The following is a 21,015-nucleotide window of genomic DNA, read 5'->3' as shown; positions in this document are numbered from 1 at the left end:
TTGCCCACCTGGCTTTTTAAAACCTGACAGTTTCAACAACTCTTTTGCTGCTATGTTATAGTATGCTCCGTTGACAGCAAACTGCCCTTAAATGTAATACTTTCATTATTTGCTCTTCATTCAGCATTTTCCAAAATGTCAAATTTCCAAAGCAAATTACTTGTGGTGAAAACCTCTAGTATGAAAGTATGAAAGTTGGCCATTGGAACATCTTTACACTCCTGTCTCTCCACATCCAAAAGTTAACACAGGTAGTAATTTGTCCACAAAATTCTTTATGTGGCTAAAATTTGAACAGTATGTTTGAAGTCCCAGTTTCCACTCATCACCCCCTTTGTGTCATTTTAGGCAAATTAAGTTCTATTCAAATTTTATTTTATTTTATTTTATTTTTTTTTTTCAGAGCTAAAACAGTTACTATAATTTCTTTTTTTTTTTTTTTTTTTTTTTTAATTTTATTTTCCCACTGTACAGCAAGGGGGTCAGGTTATCCTTACATGTATACATTACAATTACCGTTTTTCCCCCACCATTTCTTCTGTTGCAACATGAGTATCTAGACATAGTTCTCAATGCTATTCAGCGGGATCTCCTTGTAAATCTATTCTACATTGTGACTGATAAGCCCAAGCTCCCGATCCCTCCCACTCCCTCCCCCTCCCATCAGGCAACCACAAGTCTCTTCTCCAAGTCCATGATTGATTTTCTTTTCTGAGGAGATGTTCATTTGTGCTGGATATTAGATTCCAGTTATAAGTGATGTCATATGGTATTTGTCTTTGTCTTTCTGGCTCATTTCACTCAGTATGAGATTCTCTAGTTCCATCCATGTTGCTGCAAATGGCATGATGTCATCCTTTTTTATGGCTGAGTAGTATTCCATCGTGTATATATACCACATCTTCCGAATCCAATCCTCTGTCGATGGACATTTGGATTGTTTCCATGTCCTGGCTATTGTGAATAGTGCTGCAATGAACATGCGGCTGCATGTGTCTCTTTTAAGTAGAGCTTTGTCCGGATAGATGCCCAAGAGTGGGATTGCAGGGTCATATGGAAGTTCTATGTATAGATTTCTAAGGTATCTCCAAACTGTTCTCCATAGTGGCTGTACCAGTTTACATTCCCACCAACAGTGCAGGAGGGTTCCCTTTTCTCCACAGCCCCTCCAGCACTTGTTATTTGTGGACTTATTAATGATGGCCATTCTGACTGGTGTGAGGTGGTATCTCATGGTAGTTTTGATTTGCATTTCTCTTATAATCAGCGATGTTGAGCATTTTTCCATGTGTTTGTTGGCCATCTGTATATCTTCTTTGGAGAAATGTCTATTCAGGTCTTTTGCCCATTTTTCCATTGATTGATTGGTTTTTTTGCTGTTGAGTTGTATAAGTTGTTTATATATTCTAGAGATTAAGCCCTTGTCAGTTGCATCATTTGAAACTATTTTCTCCCATTCTGTAAGTTGTCTTTTTGTTTTCTTTTGGGTTTCCTTTGCTGTGCAAAAGCTTTTCAGTTTGATGAGGTCCCATAGGTTTATTTTTGCTCTAATTTCAGTTGCTTTGGGAGACTGACCTGAGAAAATATTCATGATGTTGATGTCAGAGAGTGTTTTGCCTATGTTTTCTTCTAGGAGTTTGATGGTGTCCTGTCGTATATTTAAGTCTTTCAGCCATTTGGAGTTTATTTTTGTGCATGGTGTGAGGGTGTGTTCTAGTTTCATTGCTTTGCATGCAGCTGTCCAGGTTTCCCAGCAATGCTTGCTGAATAGACTTTCCTTTTCCCATTTTATGTTCTTGCCTCCCTTGTCAAAGATTAATTGACCATAGGTGTCAGGGTTAATTTCCAGATTCTCTATTCTGTTCCATTGGTCTGTCTGTCTGTTTTGATACCAGTACCACACTGTTTTGATGACTGTGGCTTTGTAGTATTTCTTGAAGTCTGGGAGAGTGATGCCTCCTGCTTGGTTTTTGTTTCTCAGGATTGCTTTGGCGATTCTGGGTCTTTTGTGGTTCCATATAAATGTTTGGATTGTTTGTTCTAGTTCTGTGAAAAATGTCCTGGGTAATTTGATAGGGATTGCATTGAGTTTGTAGATTGCTTTGGGTAGGATGGCCATTTTCACAATATTGATTTTTCCAATCCAGGAACATGGAATATCTTTCCATTTTTTTACATCTTCTTTGATTTCTTTGATTAAGGTTTTATAGTTCTCGGCATATAGGTCCTTTACCTCCTTGGTCAGGTGTATTCCGAGGTATTTGATTTTGTGAGGTGCAATTTTAAAAGGTATCGTGTCTTTGTATTCCTTTTCTAATGTTTCATTGCTGGTATACAGAAATGCAACTGACTTCTGAATGTTAATCTTATATCCTGCCACTTTGCTGAATTTATTAATCAGTTCAAGGAGTTTTGGGGTTGAGTCCTTAGGGTTTTCTAGGTATAGAATCATGTCATCTGCATACAGTGACAGTTTGATCTCTTCTCTTCCTATCTGGATGCCTTTGATTTCTTTTGTTTGTCTAATTGCTGTGGCTAAGACTTCCAAAACTATGTTGAAGAGCAGTGGTGAGAGTGGGCATCCCTGTCTTGTTCGAGATTTGAGTGAGAAGGCTTTCAGTTTTTCCCCATTGAGGATTATATTTGCTGTGGGTTTATCATAAATGGCTTTGATTATATTCAGGAATGTTCCCTCTATACCCACTTTGGCGAGGGTCTTGATCATGAATGGATGTTGGACTTTGTCAAATGCTTTTTCTGCATCTATTGAGATGATCATATGATTTTTGACTTTTTTTTTGTTAATGTGGTGTATGATGTTGATTGATTTGCGTATGTTGAACCATCCTTGTGAACCTGGGATGAACCCAACCTGGTCATGGTGTATAATTTTTTTGGTATGTTGTTGGATTCGGTTGGCTAAGATTTTGTTGAGAATTTTTGCATCTATATTCATCAATGATATTGGGCGATAGTTTTCTTTTTTGGTGGTATCTCTGCCTGGTTTTGGAATGAGGGTGATGGTGGCCTCATAGAATGTCTTTGGGAGTATTCCTTCTTCTTCAACCTTTTGAAAGAGTTTAAGGAGGATGGGCACTAATTCCTCTTTATATGTTTGATAGAATTCACCTGTGAAGCCATCTGGTCCTGGGCTTTTATTTGTAGGGAGTGATTTTATGACCTCTTCAATTTCATTTCTAGTGATTGGTCTGTTCAGTTGGTCTGTTTCTGCTTGATTCAGTTTTGGCAGGCTGTAAGATTCTAGAAAATTGTCCATTTCTTCCAGATTGTCAAACTTATTGCCATATAGTTGTTCATAGTATTCTCTTATGGTTTTTTGTATTTCTGCTGTATCCGTTGTGATTTCTCCTTTTTCATTTATAATTTTGGTGATTTGGGTTCTTTCTCTCCTCTTTTTAGTGAGTCTGGCCAGGGGTTTATCAATTTTGTTCACCTTTTCAAAGAACCAGCTCTTGGTTTTATTAATTTTCTCTATTGTTTTTTGAGTCTCTATTTTATTGATTTCTTCTTTGATCTTTACAATTTCCTTCCTTCTGCTGACTTTAGGACTTCTTTGTTCTTCTTTTTCTAATTCATTTAGGTGGAGGGTTAAGTTGTCAATTTGGGATCTTTCTTCTTTTTTGAGAAAGGCCTGGATTGCTATAAATTTCCCTCTGAGCACTGCTTTCGCAGCATCCCATAGATTTTGAGAGGTTGTGTCTTCATTATCATTTGTTTCGAGGTAGTTTTTAATTTCCTTCTTGATTTCCTCATTGACCCATTGGTTTTTTAGTAGCATGTTGTTTAGTCTCCATGGAGTAGGTTTTTTCTCTTTCCTTTTCCCATGGTTGATTTCTAATTTCATGGCATTGTGGTCAGAGAAGATACTTGAGATAATTTCTATGCTCCTAAATTTATTGAGATTCGCTTTATGTCCCAATATGTGGTCGATTCTTGAGAATGTTCCATGAGCATTTGAGAAGAATGTGTATTCTGATTTTTTTGGATGTAGTGTCCTGAAGATATCAATTAAGTCTAACTTTTCTATTGTTTCCTTTAGGATCTCTGTTGCTTTATTGGTTTTCTGTCTAGAGGATCTGTCCATTGATGTGAGGGGGGTATTAAGGTCTCCTACTATGATTGTATTCTCATCAATATCTCCCTTTATGTCTGTTAATATTTGTTGTATGTATCTGGGTGCTCCTATGTTTGAGGCATATATGTTGATGATAGTAACATCCTCTCCTTGGATGGATCCCTTAATCATTAAATAGTGTCCTTCTTTGTCTTTCTTTATGTCTTTTGTTTTAAAGTCTATTTTGTCTGATATGAGCGTTGCGACTCCTGCTTTTCTGTCATGTCTACTGGCATGAAATACTTTTCCCCAGCCTTTCACTTTCAATCTATATGTATCTTTTGTCCTAAGGTGAGTTTCTTGTAGGCAGCATATTGAAGGTTTTTGCCGTTTTATCCACTCAGCCATTCTGTGTCTTTTGATTGGGACATTCAGTACATTGACATTTAAGGTGATAATTGATAGATGATTATTTATTGCCATTTGATCCTCGTGTTCCAGTTGATTCTATGGTTCTCCATTCTTCTTTTTTTTTTTTTTCTTTTTTTTTTGGTTGGATGGTCTCCTGTTATTATCTGCTTGAGTGTATTTTTTTTTTTCATTTTTTGCAAATGCAATATTTGGTTTTGGCTTGTGGTTGCCCTGTTTTTTAAGTATGCTAACCCCTTCCCATAATTGTGTGTTTTAGCCTGATGTTCCTGTAAGTTCAAACACTTCATTATTATATTAAAATTAAGAAGAGAGACATACATACAAACAAAAAGGATTATTTACCTCCTAACATCCCTTGCCCACATTTTATGGTTTTGATGACTCTTTTATTTTTTTCTTTTTAATTTTATTTTGTTTGAAGCATGTTCATGATTAAATCTGTATGCTGGCTTATTTGAGTGACTGCTCTCTGATTGCATCTTCCTCAGTCCTAGTTCTTCCTCTTCTTCTTCTTCTTTTTTTTTTTTTTTTTTCTTTTCTTTTTTCTTCCCTTTCCTTCCTTTCTTTTTGGTTTAGAGAAGCCCTTTCAATATTTCCTTTAACCTGGGTTTTGTGTTGCTGTATTCTTTAAGTTTTTGTTTGTTGGGAAAAATTTTTATTTCCCCTTCTATTTTAAATGATATTCTTGCTGGATAAAGTATTCTAGGTTGCATATTTTTTCCTTTGAGCACTTTAAATATCTCTTGCCATTCCCTCCTGGCCTGTAGTGTTTCTGTAGAGAAATCAGCTGATATTCTTATGGGGGTTCCCTTGTAGGTAACATTCTGTTTTTCTCTTGCTGCCTTTAGGATCCTCTCTTTTTCACTAACTTTTGCCATTTTTATTATGATGTGTCTTGGTGTGGGTCTGTTTGGGTTCAGTTTGTTTGGGGCCCTCTGTGCTTCTTGTATCTTGAATCCAGTATCCTTTAGATTTGGGAAGTTTCCAGCGATAATTTCTTCAAATATATTTTCCATTCCCTTATCTTTTTCTACTCCTTCTGGAATTCCTATTATGCGTAGATTGGCCCGTTTTATATTATCCCATAGGTCTCTTATATTGCTTTCCAGTTTTTTGATTCGGTTTTCTGTCTGTTGACCAGATTGAGTGATTTCCATTATTCTATCTTCCATATCACTGATTCGTTCTTCTGCATTATTCATTCTGGTTTTTACTGCCCCTAGTTCAGTTTGCATCTCTGCAAATGAATGTTCTAGTTTTTCTTGGCTCCTCCTTATATTTTCTAGCTCCTTTCTGAGGGTATCTGCATTGCTGTTCATATCTTCTCTTAATTCCTTCAGTATTTTCACTATTTCTCTTTTGAACTCCAGGTCTGTCAGACTGCAGAGATCAGTTTCATTGTTGACTGTTTTAGGTGAGTTCTCCTGTTGGTTTGACTGGGGGTGGTTTCTCAGCTTCTTCATCTTGCTTGTTGTCTTCTTTCTCCTGAGGGAGTTGTACTCTCCTTTATCGGGTAGTGTTTGCCTTGTCACTGCCCTGGAATATTTCCTGAGGGCTGTCGTTGTTGGTCAATCTTTTTTGAGGCAGTGTGGCTTTTCTGGAGTGTTGATGGGACTAACAGTGTTTCTTTGAAGCAAAGGAGGACTTCCTGAGGGCAGACAGGACTGGGAGGTCCACCCCACGATGGTAGCAGATTTCACTTGGTTCTCAGCACCCCCTGGGGTCTTGGGCGGGTAGCAGGGCCCTTGGAGACTCAAGACGTTCCTCCCCAGGGCAGCCCGACTCAGAAAGACCGTCTGAGATCTTTTCCCGATTCGGCCAGGCTTGTTGCAGCTTTTCTGGGCTGCAGGGGGTCCTGCCTGGAGCTGGCAGTCCTATGCAGCTGGTCCACTAGGTCTCAGCACCCCTTGGGGTCTTGGGCGGGTAGCAGGGCCTTTGGAGACTCAAGAGGCTCCTCCCCAGGACAGCCCGACTCAGAAAGACCGTCTGAGATCTTTTCCCGATTCGGCCAGGCTTGTTGCAGCTTTTCTGGGCTGCAGGGGGTCCTGCCTGGAGCTGGCAGTCCTATGCAGCTGGTCCACTAGGTCTCAGCACCCCCTGGGGTCTTGGGCGGGTAGCAGGGCCCTTGGAGACTCAAGAGGCTCCTCCCCAGGACAGCCCGACTCAGAAAGACCGTCTGAGATCTTTTCCCGATTCGGCCAGGCTTGTTGCAGCTTTTCTGGGCTGCAGGGGGTCCTGCCTGGAGCTGGCAGTCCTATGCAGCTGGTCCACTAGGTCTCAGCACCCCTTGGGGTCTTGGGCGGGTAGCAGGGCCCTTGGAGGCTCAAGAGGCTCCTCCCCAGGACAGCCCGACTCAGAAAGACCGTCTGAGATCTTTTCCCGATTCGGCCAGGCTTGTTGCAGCTTTTCTGGGCTGCAGGGGGTCCTGCCTGGAGCTGGCAGTCCTATGCAGCTGGTCCACTAGGTCTTAGCACCCCCTGGGGTCTTGGGCGTGTAGCAAGGCCCTTGGAGACTCAAGAGGCTCCTCCCCGGGGGAGCCCGACTCAGAAAAACCGTCGGAGAATTAGTTCGATCTATTCACGGCCTGGCTAGGCTTGTTCTAGCTTTTCTGGGCTGCAGGCCTTTTCTAGGGGGCTGGTGGTGTTTGGTGCTGCTCTGTGGAAGTGTAGCCCCTCCAAAGGGCAAGCAGGCCTGTGCAGGGAGAGCCCCTGCGGTGGTAGGCTTCAGGCAGTTGTTGAGGCCAGCCCTCCTGGATGGCAGGCAGCCCCAGGTTCGGCGAGAGCGTAGGGGGTGGCGGGGGTGGGGGGAGGGGATGCACTGGGAAGCACAGCTTTCTGCTAGCTAGCGGGCCTGTAAGCTTGCTGTGGCGTGGGGGGTATTCTATGGGGACCCACCCCTTCTTCTCTCCCCTCCCCAGCACGGGCGCAGACCAGGCTCTTCTCCCAGGTTCCCTCTGAGGCGGCTTTCCACTTCCCCGCCCCTAGAGTATTGCTCCCTTCCTCTGCGACAGCTTTGTTTTCTAGTCTCCCAGGCAGTCTCTGCCCCGTCAAATGGTTTAGAGACCTCCCAAGCAGTTTCCGCTCTTCCCCGCCCCCCTAGCCCGGGGACTAATCTCTGGAGCCGAGGTCTCGGTGCCCAGCCCCCACCCCCAGGCGTCCCCCGGCCCTTTCTTGGGGACTAACCTTCGGAGGCGAGGTCTCGGTGCCCAGCCCCAACCCAGGCGTCCCCCGGCCCCCTCTCGGGGACCAACCTTCAGAGCTGAGGTCTCGGTGCCCAGCCCCCACCCAGGCGTCCCCCGGCCCTTTCCCGGGGACTAACCTCTGGAGCCGAGGATTCGGTGCCCAGCCCCCACCCAGGCGTCTCAATTTTTGGTGACTGTGCCCGTAGTTCAGATGGTCCGTTGGGTTCTTGATCGTTTTTCCGTACTCCGACTTACTGCTACACTCTTCTCTGCATCTGGAGATTCCTCCGGTTCGTTTGATCTTTCCCCCGGTAGGAGACTTTCCAGGGTGCAGGATCTCTTTCTCCTCCGCAGTTCCCTTTCGGGAGCGTCCGTCCCGCTCGGATTCACCTTCTCTCACTCTCCTCTTTTCTCCCGTTCTGCCCAATAATGTCACGAACTTCTTGCCGTTATTGGAGTTTAGGTTCCTCTGCCAGCGATTGGTTGTTGTTCTGTGCGAGTCATTTCTTCTATAGATGTGCTTTTTTTGTTGTGTTTGTGGGAGAGGGCGAGCGTGTCCCCCTACTCCTCCGCCATCTTGTCCTCTCCCTCAAATTTTATTTTAATGTATTATATTTTAAATACTAGTAGAATTTAACAGTAGAATTTTTTTTTTTTTTTTCTGCTTTTTAGGGCTGTACCTGTGGCATATGGAAGTTCCAAGGCTAGGGATCTAATCGGAGCTACAGCTGCTGGCCTACACCACAGCCACAGCCATGTAGGATCTAAGCCGCATCTGCGACCTACACCACAGCTCCCAGCAGCACCAGATCCTTAACCCACTGAGCGAGGCCAGGGATTGAACCCGAAACCTCATGCTTCTAGTCAAATTCATTTCTGCTTCACCACAACGGGAACTCCTAATAATAGAATTCTAAAAGAATAGAACTAGAATTCTAATATTTAAAACATAACAGTATTATCACTTTTAACCAAAAAGGAATGAAAGGAAATAGTCATGTTCAGCATATACTCTGGTAAGTTCTTTTGAAGTCTCAGGTACTGGCAGTTAGGAGGGTTGCTTAGCTTTTGTCTGTTTTATAAATTGGCTTCTGAGAAGCATTTCATTTGAGGAAAAGAGTCCACTGCTACAAGTTTAGATACCCTTGGTTTAAGAGTCATGCTCTACCGACTGTGCTAGCCAGGTGGCTGTAGATATCCTTGCTTTAAAATTAGTTTCCTCCTGCATTTTGCAGTTTTTTTCTTTGAGGTGCAACTATAATTTAGTGTTGAGAGATGAGCTCTGAGTTCAGACTGGGTTTAAAACTTGGCTCCACTATTTCTAATTAAGTGACCTTGGATGAATTATTTTCACCCTGTAAACCTTAATTTCCTTGCTTGTAAAAACAGGATGATATAATCTACCACATAGGGCTTCTGTGTGAACATTTAATGAGATGCTTATTAGCAGTTCAGCAGAGAAAAAGTGATTAGATGTTAACTGTAATAATTATATCTTTCAGTTAATATTTGGGGATGTATACCAGCAACTTTTAAGCATATTATCAACCGTTTATCTGTCTGCGTGCTTGAAATATGGATACATGGTTTAACGCAACTCAGCCCCTAATCATAAGAGGCTCTATGCAGACTTCATAATCCTCAAATGTTAAATCCAGTTCCCTGAGCTATTCTTTCCTGGACTGTCCCACTATTATCTAATGAGTGACTACATCTCTGTTCACACCTCATCATTGCCTTTTGCTGAGTCCTCAGAGCTTTGCCTTTCCTCTGCCCTCTGAACTATGGGGCACTGGTAACTTCACTTGCAGGCTCAGCTTAACCCAATTCCCACACCAGTCTTGGTGGAGTCTAGTGATATATCATGGACCATGCAAGTGCTAGGCTGCTCGAGGACAGGGAAATAAAGAAACAAAGAGAGTGTTGATGGAAGGAGTATCAAGCTGTGGGGACTCAGGACGCGCAGATTAGATGCTGTCCTTGTGGCGACAAGACGAATTGCAGATCCCAGGGCTGCTGTAACGGTAGTGTACTTAGCTGCCATCCATCTCTGGCAGAAGTCTCCATTACCTGCATTTGGGAGCTGAAGTCAGAGACTTGGAGTTTGATTGAAACCAGGAATCTCAGACCTGGGATCTTGGTTCTGGAATAGATTCCTACTGAGATAGTAATACGACATTTTTTATTCTATTCTCCAGTTAATCATATCCCCGGGGGTTTATATGTACTTTAATTGCCTTGAGTATCAGTTAATAATCATTCTCAAATGGTGTTTACTTTGAAAATACTCTGAATGTCACTAAAAATTAGCCAAAGCATCAAGAAGTCTAAATTTTGAGCCAGACTTTTACCTGTATCTTATATAGTATAAGTATGGTAGGGGTGAATGCCCAGTGAAGACTTGGATGACACTAATGGGTGTAGTTGAATGAAACAAGAGCTCCTGGTGTGGATCTTAGAAAATAAGAGTTTTAAAAGAAGCCATCATTCCTGGCAAGTTTGTATTAGTGTCTACCAATAATAAAATTGTTTGTTTTCTAGTCTTAAATTAGAGTAAACTTTATGCTTCTCGGAAAGGTGTTTGGTACAGTTGAAACTTTAGCATCATTTTTTCTAAAATTTATAGTTTTAAGGGTTTATCCTCATTTCTCTTTAAGTAATTACAATAATCTCTTTGGGATTGCATTTTCAATACTCTCCCTATGACAAATTTTTCTAGCTCCCACATTTAAAACCAAATGGTTACTTCTGCTTATAAATCTCCACAGCCCTGACCCCTTCTTCCTTCTGTGATTCCTATTTTCCTCGTCCTCTCTAAACCACCTGGTAGTAGATGCTGGTCTTAAATTCTAGGTCCCTTTTTTCAGGATGGCAGCCGTTATTTCTCATGGAGCTTTTTGTTCCCGCCACGACGGGAACTCCAAGGAGGTTATTTATTATGAGAAATTGAGTTTATACTTTTGTAGTATATCTTTAAAATGTAGGTGATAACTTTTGCCCAAAATGAGAATTTCAGGGAATTCCCGTTGTGGCTCAGTGGTTAACAAATCTAACTAGGAACAATGAGGTTGCAGGTTCGATCCCTGGCCTTTCTCAGTGGGTTAAGGGTCCGGCGTTGCCGTGAGCTGTGGTGTAGGTTGCAGACGCAGCTCAGATCTTGCATTGCTGTGGCTTCGGAGTAGGCCGGCGGCTATAGCTCCGATCTGACCCCTAGCCTGGGAACCTTCATATGCTGCGGGAGCGGCTGTAGAAAAAGGCAAAAAAAAAAAAAGACAAACAAAAAAGAATTTCAGGAGTCTGTGTTGATATTTTTGATTACTTTTGTAGTCTGTAGTTAGAGAAAAAAAGAAAGAGAGAGATCAAGTGAGTGGCTCTTGAAGTTGGAAACATAGAAAGGGGAAATTGTTACAAGGAGTACTGGTTTGTGAAAGCTCCCCAGAGCAACCTTCACCCTCTGCAGTCATCAGGAATCTGGAGAGCCAGTCCATCACTCTCTGTGAAGTTACTTTAACAAGAAGTTTACATAACACAATGAAAGAAGTCATGTAGCCCCTGTCCTGAAATCCAAAATTACATTGTCCTTGCCTCTGTTAGATCTTTGCTAATAACCTTCTCAGTCTGCACTCCATTCTCCTCACCTTGTCTTTAGAATTTGGCTCAGATCCCAACCTGAGCCTATGTGCTTAAACTTTCTTCTTTTCTGTGTCTTCCTTTGGACTTCGGATGAATAAAGGAGAGATTATATTCAAATGCTCACTAGAGTCTGGCAAGTTACACTAAGTGTATTTATGCAGACTAGAATGCCTGAGGCCCATTTAAAGGCAGTAGCTACCACTTGGCTTTGTTCAGTTGTTGACAACTTGTAATGCAGGCCCATTCTTTCCAGAGCTTCCAGACTTTTCATTCTGGAATTCGAGATTTGTGTGTAATTTGGAGGGCAGGGGAGGCACACCCGAGACATGCAGATGTTCCCAGGCCAGTGATCTAACCCACACCACAGCTGTAGCCCAAGCCACAGGAGTGACAACGCTGGGTCCTTAACCCCCTGCACCGCCAAGGAACCCCTGTGTATAATTTTTTTAATGTAGTCAACTCACATTTTTAGAGTGAATAGGCCAAATGTATGTTGGCTAAAATTAACCTACAAGCCATGAATTTGCAACCATCATTCTAGGAAAATGATTTATAATCAGAAGTACAGAATAAAAGTCATTTCTGGAGCTTTTTGGACTGTGTATGCCTAATCTGTACCCTGGAAGTGCAGATTAAACAGTCGAGCAAAATGCCCCACAATGTCGGTACTGTCCCCCTCTAGGAATTGAGGGTTTCCCCTATAATGCCCATGCCCACCAGGTTTGGCTCACTTAAGTACTGCACTGCAGGCTTGAGTCTGTCCCTGTTGTTGATTTTGGCGCTCTATTTAGAGTCTAAGCTGAACCAAGAATAAAGTTGCTCTGAATCCATTCCCACCTGATCTCAACCATATTCTCTTCCCCACAGACCTTTAGTTTTGAGACCAAATGTTTCCCAGGTGTGACACTTGTATGCACAACTAGAAAAAAAAGCTTCTCTTCTTAGATCCTTGCCTACGTGGTCATACTTAACCCTAAGTAAGATGAGACCCATTGATTGATACATGTGATTTTTGTACAGTCTTAGAGGCTTTTTAGAAATTTCACGTATGTGAGGCTCTGCCAAGAGGTGTCCGTCTTTATCTGTCCTAGTCCTTACAGCAGGCCATGGCTGAAGTATATGTCTTTATTCTAATGTGGAAGAACATGTTCCTGGACTAACAGCACTTGAAAGTATTGGATCTTAGAGGCTTGAGTTCTAGGCAGTTGAAATTAGCAGAATAAAAACATACAAGTATGTTTGGGACCTCGAATCTCTGGCCATCAAGGTAGACCTCAGAGAAGCTTTTGCTAGAAAGGAGGGTGTGCTCTCTGATTGAGTCCTTGTAGACTCACCAGAATTTAGAGCATTCTGTGCCCTAAAGTTGTCTATGTAGAAAGTGGAGTGGGCATTCTTGTTTACCTTTGTATTTAGTGATTACATTTTACACCTGCTTATAAAATTTGAGAAGGGCTGTATTTTTTCTTAGGAGAAACCTACCTGGAAGACCATCCAGTTAGATCGTTCATTATTAATCCCTGCTGACTTCCTTGGCACTAGTCAGATTTTTAGCATCACTACTCTATCTACCAGGTATCTAGCAGCAAGTCCCTAAATAAGTTCACATCTTTTCTACCAAGGGGGAGTGTATGTTTCCAAAAGCCACTCTGACAGTAATCTCTGTATCAGTTATCTTGCGCCAAATTGTAATGTGGTAGCAAATTACCCCTACTTTCAGCTACTTAAAACAACAAAGGTTTTTCCCTTCCTTACCTTGTATGTACACCCCAGATCAGCTGTGGCTCTGCTACATGTCATGGTCATTCTAGAACCCAGACTGAGAGTGACCCCTGTTTGGAACAGGGCTGGCCTCATGGCTGAGGAAAAAGAGAAACACGAAACTTCCTTTCAAAAGTGACTACTCAGGGATTCACTGATGGTTCAGCAGGTTAAGGACCTGGTATTGTCACTGCTGTGGCTCAGGTCACTGCTGTGGCATGAGTTTAATTCCTGGCCCCTGGAACTTCTGCATGATGTAGGCGTGGCCAAAAAAACCAAAAGTGACTACTCACATTTCACTCACCAGGGCAAGTCAGATGGCCAAGCCTGGTGTGAACCAGAGAGGGGCGAAGAATAAGTTTTGAATGATGAGAGACTAGTACAGTTCTACTTCCTCAGGACCTTATAGCTCATATCTTAGGCATCTGTTGATAGTCAACAAAATAAGCAGAAACTGGATGAAATCTGTGCCTGAGTACCACAGCAGCCATCCTGTGGTTGATATAGCCATTAGCCCTCCCATCAGGCAGTGGGATAATAATTCTTTTATTTTCCCAAAGGACCTCCTGCCAGCTCAGAGATAAATAATAGCCCCAGTGATGGTCAGTGTTCTTTTTTTTTTTTTTTTTTTTTTTTTTTGTCTTTTTGCCTCTTCTTGAGCCGCTCCTGCGGCATATGGAGGTTCCCAGGCTAGGGGTCGAATCGGAGCTGTAGCCACCAGCCTGCACTAGAGCCACAGCAACGCAGGATCCGAGCCGCGTCTGCAACCTACACCACAGCTCACAGCAATGTTGGATCCCCAACCCACTGAGCAAGGCCAGGGACTGAACCCACAACCTCATGGTTCCTAGTCGGATTCATGAACCACTGAGCCATAACGGGAACTCCAATGGTCAGTGTTCTTATCAAGAACTTTTCCCCCTTGCCTGATCACAACCTCCACAACTTCCACAGATGCATGGTCTTAGGATACAAGTTGAAACACTGGTTCCCCCTTCTGGTCATTGTGAAAAACTCACTTGTTAATACATACACTATGCTTGTTCTTAAAAGCTACAGTTTGACCTTGAAGATTCACCTGTCTGTAGCTAGCCTTTTTCATCAGTTCCTGCTGCTGCAGAGGAGGCTTGTGCTTTCTAATGTTAATTGGGTTTTTGCTTCCTCACCTTGAATCATATATTCTGACACTGTCTCATCCAGTTTTGTCTCTTCAGTGATCTCAGCACCTTATTCACTGTGTTCATCACTTTTGTAAACTGTGTTTTATTTCTAAATAAAATGGCCAATCGCTTGAGTTCTTTAATACTGAGTGTTTTTCTGTGAAACAAGTCAGCTCTCAGTTCTGATTTCTCTTTGCCTGCCTTATTCCCTGGCTACCCATATGGCTCCACTGCAAACCTTAAAAAAGAGTTTTTGGAAAGGTATGTATATTGTGATGATGGATTAATAAGTACCTTCATAGGGATACTTTTAAAATTTATTTTATTACATGCAGAATTGTTTATAGGTTTGATAAAGGAGGAAATTAGATTATTACTTTAAACTTCAAAGTTAAGAAAGATTTCATTAAACAGTGGCACTTGCAAATACATATTTAAAACTTGCTCCTACTAGACATTGTAAATGTATGAGTTGCTTGACCTTAGCTTCTAAAATAATAATTCTATAAGACAGTTTCCAAAATATTCATTCTTTCTCCTTTTTCCTGTCCAGATCACAAGAGACCCCTGAAGATGGGCAGCCTCCAGCTTTACCTCCCAAACAATCAAAGAAAAATAGTTGGAACCAAATTCATTATTCACATTCTCAACAAGACCTGGAAAACCATATTCATGAAACATTTGATGTTCCATCTTCTCCTGAAAAATCTATTGTAAGTAGCTTCTTTCAATACTCTCTCCTTTCTTTGAAATTTTCTAATTGTAAATGAAATTTCTTTTTTACTATAGACTGTTTTATCTATAAATTATATACAGTACTTTCTCTTTCCATCATATGTTTGGTCATGAATTGTGCCACCATGTAGCCCAATTGTGGAATTTCCTCTTATCATCATTTATAAAATTTTCATTGCTCTAGAAGCTAATTTTTGACAAATGTGTTGATCTCAATCTTACAGAACACATATTTCCAGAATAAATGTTAATAATCCATTCAATATCACTAGTTTTATTATATAATTGACTGAGTGCAGAGACATCATTTTCATCAACCTTTTGAAACTGACTACAGGTCTTTAGAATATGTAATTACTTTATTCTTCAAAATATGAGTTATTTTTGTACTTTTTAACCAAACAAAATGAATTGTTAGACTCTCCAATTTATGAATTGTCATTACTTTTTCAAGTAGGTGCACCTTATGTTCACAAAGTATAAGGACAGACAGAAATATGAGTGTATTTCAGGAATAAAATAAGATGCAGGGAGGGGAGGTAGGTCCCACAGCAGGTGTCAGCCTTGCCCAAGGTTTCTGCTGGCCATTGCACTCTTAGCCCTCTTGTTTTCACCCATAGCCCTCCCACATTTTCTAAAATTGAAAAGCAAGAGGCAAACGCTCTCTTTTCCAACACTTACTGCCCCATCACCACAGACACATCAAAAGAGATCAAAATCTTTACCCAAAATGAATGATAACTTTAGTGCTACCTATGTGGTGATTCTTGTGTATCATTCATTCATGAGTTCAGAGTCATCATGGTCTTTCTGTGCACTAGGTACTTGGGTAGTGGGTGTACAAAGATATATGAGAAATGGTCCCTGCTGTTAAATCATATACCATCTCGTTTGTTTTCTCATCCATGCAAAAATTCCTTATTGAGTACCTGACCTGCTCTTTGCCATGCATTGTTATAGGCTCCGAGAATATAACAGAATAAACTTAAAAAAAAAAATTTTTTTTTAACTCTGCCTGCAAGGAACTTAATGTTCTGGGGGGTAAGGATGAGACAAACAGTAAACAAAGTAAATAATTTGAATCCATAGCATATTATAGTCTAAATGCTAGAGAGGAAAATAAAGCAAGAAAGGGTAAGGAAATTTCAAGAGTGGAGTGTTACAGTTTTAGATAGTGGTGAACCAGAGATGAATTTAGTGAAAAGCTACGTAGCTTCCTGGAGGAAGAGCAGGTGAGCCAAGGGAATAGTAGGTGCAAAGACAGGGCTATGACGGATGTGATTGGGGAGCACCAAGGAAGTCATTGTGGCAGAATAAGCAAATGAGAAAGAGACAGGGACAGGAGAGCCCATATCTGAAAGCCTGGTCTTATAAAGATTTTGTTTTTTAACTCAGAGTGAGATTGGAAGCAAGTGGACATATCTCAGAAGAGAAGTGACATGATGTCATGCAGCCTCGCTCAGGCCATTATACTGAAAACAGGCAGAAAGCAGGGAGGAAGTAGAGAGATTGGCTGTGAGGTATTTCCATGTTCCAGGAAGCAGTGGTGATTTGCACCAAGGTGTGATGGTGGTAGAAATAAGACATGGCTGTATTCTGGGTAGAGTTTCAGAGTAGAACTATGTAATCTGCTGATGCATTGGATGTGGAGTACTGGAGAAAGAGAGAAATCAAGGATAATGCCACTGTTTTTGACCTGAACAACCAGGATGAAGTTGCCCTTTGCTGAGATGTGAAAGGTGACAAGTGGGGAGTTCCCATTGTGGCTGAGTGGGTTAAGGACCCAACATTGTCTCTGTGAGGATGCATGTTCAGTCTCTGGCCTTGCTCAGTGGGTTAAGGATCCAATGTTGCCACAAGCTGCAGCATCAGTCGCAAGTGCAGCTCGGATCTGGTGTTGGCTGTGGTTGTGGCCTAGGCCAGCAGCTGCAGCTGTGATTCGACCCCTAGCCAGGAAATTTCTATATGCTGCAGGTGCAGCTGTAAAAAGGAGCAAAAGGTGATAGGTGGAACAGGTGTGAATGGCATATCAGGAGCTCAGTGGGGACACACTGGATGTCTGTTAGGAATCCATTTGGAGATATGATTCTGGAGCTGAAGGGAGAGGTTCAAGCTAAAGTTAAAGGGTTGAGAGTTGATGGCATGTAGACAGTGTTTAAAACCACGAGACAGCAAGAGATCATCAAAGGAGTGTAGTATATGCAGATGTCTAAATAAGAGGTTCTAGAAATTGAGCCTTCAGTCCTCTAAACTGTAAACATGCGGGAGAAAACTAGTCAGCTGGCTGATGAGAAGAAGGTCACAAGGAGAGTAACCAACTGTGTCCAGTGCTACTGGCAAGTCTGGTCAGGTGAGGACTGAGAGCTGAACACTAGATTTAGCTTAGGGACATCTTTTGTGGAATGCAGGGATGCAAACCTGACTCAGGAGGATGGGGTTGGAGGAAATAGAGAAGCTAATGTGGACAGTTCTTTCAGGAATTTTAGCAGTTAGAGAAAGGGGCAGAATGGGCAGTAGCTGGCTAGGGTAGTGGGGTCCAGAGAGAGTAGTTCTTTTTTTTTCTTTTAATGGTAGAAACAATATTTCCTGGAAGGATGGGAGAAGTGTACAATACAGGAGATCAGAGAATTGCTATACTAATATCCCTGAGTACTGACGGGCATGGGATCTAGAGAAAGTAGGAAGACAATATAAGTTCTGTAAGTAGAAGCGGTTATAGGGAATTCACAAGTATATAAAAATAACTAATTCAGCTGTGGAGTAAGGGAGGACTTCCCTGAAATGATCATCTCTGAACTGTGTCTTGAAGGATAGGAATTAACCAGTTACTTAACCTCAAAGAGCAGGTATAAAACACGTTAAGTGAAGGAAGCTTGTAACAAATGACAATATATTACAGAATTCCATATATGTGAAATGTTCAGTATATATACAGAGGAAACAGATGAATGGTTGTATAGGACTTGGGGAATGGGGACAAGGGAAGAGGAGTCACAGCTAATGGATCCAGGGTTTCTCTGGGGAATGATGGAAATGTTCTAAAATCAAATAGTAGTGATGATGCTACAACTTGTGACAATAGTAGAAATCACTGAATTGTATACTTTGAATGGCTAAAATATAATATGTGAATATATCTCAATAAAGTTGTTTTTAAAAAGCAGAGGGAGTGGAGTTCTATGGCACAGCGGGTTAAGAATCAGACATTGTCGCTGCAGCAGCTTGGGTTCCTGCTGTGGCATGGGTTCAGTTCCTGGCCTGGGAACTTCTCTGTGCTGTGGATACAGCCAAAAAGAAAGAAAGAAAGAAAGAATTCTCATCATGGCTCAGTGGAAACGAATCGGGACTAGGAACCATGAGGTTGTGGGTTCAATCCCCGGCCTCGCTCAGTGGGTTGGAGATCCAGCCTTGCTGTGGTTGTGGCGTAGGCCAGCAGCTATAGCTCCGATTGGACCCCTAGCCTGGGAACCTCCATATGCCTGGGTGTGGCCCTACAAAGCGAAAAAGAAAAAAGGGAAAATTGGAGTAGCATGAATTCATGTATGCATGTAATACTTATGAGTACTTGCTGTATGCAAAACTTTGAGACAAAGTTCTAGAGACAAGGTGATTAAGTAATTAGTTAATTCATAAAACCCCTATTGCACTTGGCAGTAGTGAGAGGGCATGAGAGAAACTTAAATTATGATTCTTTATATGCTTTAAGTAATAACAACATACTGTAAGCATGCTTCCTGTATATCTGCAGGATAGACTATCAATGAAGAGAATTACAGGTTATTTATTTTTGTCTTTTAAAGCCTAATGGTGGTGTTCCACATGATAATCTTGTTCTAATCAGAATGAAACCTGATGAAAATGGAAGGTTTGGATTCAATGTAAAGGTAACTTAGAATTTATATTTATTCTCAGTTTTTAAGTTAAGATGTTTCCGTTTTGGTAATAATTGACTAATACTTGATTTGATCTGTTTTGAAGGGAGGATGTGACCAGAAGATGCCTGTGATCGTGTCCCGAGTTGCACCAGGAACACCTGTAAGTTACAGAAATTTTACAGTGAACTCTATCTTCAAGAATACACACCTATTTTTATTAGTTCAAATAAAAGAATAAAATCATCATTTCTTTTAATTTCATCAAGTATCACATTCTGTTGGCTGAATCTCTTAAGTTGCTTAGAAGTTAATTTTTATTTATTCCTTCTCTATAAGGGTTTTTAAAATCTTTATTTTTAGGAAGAAGCTAGGGTGTGTCAAAATAACCCCTTTAAACAGCAAAGTGGAGACAGAGGTATAGTTTTTGTTTGCTCTTTTGTTGGCTTGTTTTTTTGTTTAGAATTGTTGACCTACATTCTGTTTGTTTACTTTCTATTTAAAATAATTATTTTAGGAGTTCCTGTTGTGGCTCATTGGGTTAAGAACCCAACATAGTGTCTGTGAGGATGCAGGTTTGATCCTTGGCCTCACTCAGTAGGTTAAAGATCCAATGTTGATGCAAGTTGTGGCTGAGGTCACATATGTGGCCCAGCTCTGGTGTTAGGGTGGCTGTGGCATCGGCCCCAGATGCAGCTGTAGCTCTGACCCCTAACCTAGGAACTTCCATATGCCACAGGTGTGGCCATAAAAAGAAAAAAGTTTTAAATAAAAATAAAACAAAATATTTATTTTAAACCTTCTTTGCTTTTTAGGGCCATACCCACAGCATGCATATATATATATATAAGTTCCCAGGCTAGGGGTCGAATCAGAATTGCAGCTGCTGGTCTATGTGCCACAGCCATAGCAAGACAGGATCCGAGCCGTGTCTACAACCTACACAACAGCTCACAGCAACGCCAGATCTTTAACCCACTGAGTGGGGCCAGTAATCAAATCCAAGTCCTCATGGATACTAGTCAGGCTCATTACTGCTGAGCCATAGTGGGAACTCCTTAGACTCTATTATAAACATTCTAAACAAAAGTAGAGAAAGTATTTTACATATCCATTATGATGAACACCTGTACCGCATCATTCAGCTTTAGCATTCATGAACTTTCTGCTCATCATAAGGACAGTTCTTAATAAGTTGTGAGTACATTATCTTTATTGCTTCTATATGTAGCAGATATTGCTTTCAGATTCCCATTTATGTTGTTGTCTATTCTGTTTAACTTTTTTATTCACCTAAATGGTCTTTAAGGACTTTAAGTCAGCACCCATTATCATTTAACTATCTGTCTGTCCTAGGAAAGGTATGAACCTGCAACCTGAGAGAAAAAGGCCAGTTATTTTAAGGACTTTGTTACTTGCAGATCACAGGGTACTCGTGGAATTCATATAGCTATAGGGGTATATCACAAGACCTAGTGTGATAGGAAGGCAGTCAGACTTCTAGGAAGAACTTTTAAAATCATTAGGACTCTTTCTTTTTTGGTAGTGGCAGCAGCTTACAGCAGCTTGATGTAGGATCTTAGTTCCCAGACCAGGAATCGAACCCAGGTTGCAGCAGCGAAAGTGCCAAATCCTAACCACAAGACTACCAGGGAACGTCCTCTATTTATTTTTATGTGAGTGTTCTATTCTTCTGTCTCTGTGCAAACCAATTTGTACCCTGAATCAACTTCATCTCTCAAGCTTCCTCAAATAAAATACTTCTAAATGAAAAGTATACTTATTATTAGCTTTAAGCAAAGTCCTGTAACCTTAGCACCACAGAAATACGCTACCTTCAGATAGGACGTGAGTCCTAAGACTGCTAAAAAGAAATTGTGAGGTGACCACCATTCTGCTCCTTAGTTCACGTGAGGGACCTGACTTCTAGTAACTTCTGGATTTGTACATTCCCAGCTCAGCAAACCAGAGTCATTAGACCCCTCAATCCAGATTACAGACTGCTAGGGAGCAGACCCTTCTTAGATCCAGCTTGCATCAGATGTCCTGTTTTTAAAAAATCACCTGTGATTGGAGGTGGCAAGACAGGCATATGATGTACAAAATGACTGCTGAATCTTCCCTATGTGCGTAAAAGATGGGGAAAATAGTCCAAAATCATTTTTTTTT

At 41.4% G+C, this 21,015-nt stretch overlaps 1 protein-coding gene across 4 annotated transcripts in view; it reads left to right on the top strand.

The window, feature by feature from the left end:
- The window catches only part of PTPN4 (protein tyrosine phosphatase, non-receptor type 4), a 197,585-nt gene that overhangs the window by 141,034 nt on the left and 35,536 nt on the right, over positions 1-21,015 (top strand). For all 4 annotated transcript variants that reach the window (XM_003133309.4, XM_005654169.3, XM_005654170.3 and 1 more), the window contains exons 16-18: positions 14,793-14,952; positions 18,775-18,858; positions 18,953-19,009. In XM_003133309.4, coding sequence (XP_003133357.1) covers positions 14,793-14,952; positions 18,775-18,858; positions 18,953-19,009 — 301 coding nt within the window. The remainder of the gene's footprint in view (positions 1-14,792; positions 14,953-18,774; positions 18,859-18,952; positions 19,010-21,015) is intronic.

The sequence above is a fragment of the Sus scrofa genome, chromosome 15 (genome assembly GCF_000003025.6).
Source record: "Sus scrofa isolate TJ Tabasco breed Duroc chromosome 15, Sscrofa11.1, whole genome shotgun sequence".
Classification (NCBI taxonomy): domain Eukaryota; kingdom Metazoa; phylum Chordata; class Mammalia; order Artiodactyla; family Suidae; genus Sus; species Sus scrofa.
The sequence above is the reverse complement of the archived record's forward strand: the minus strand, read 5'-3'. Positions and strand labels throughout refer to the sequence as shown.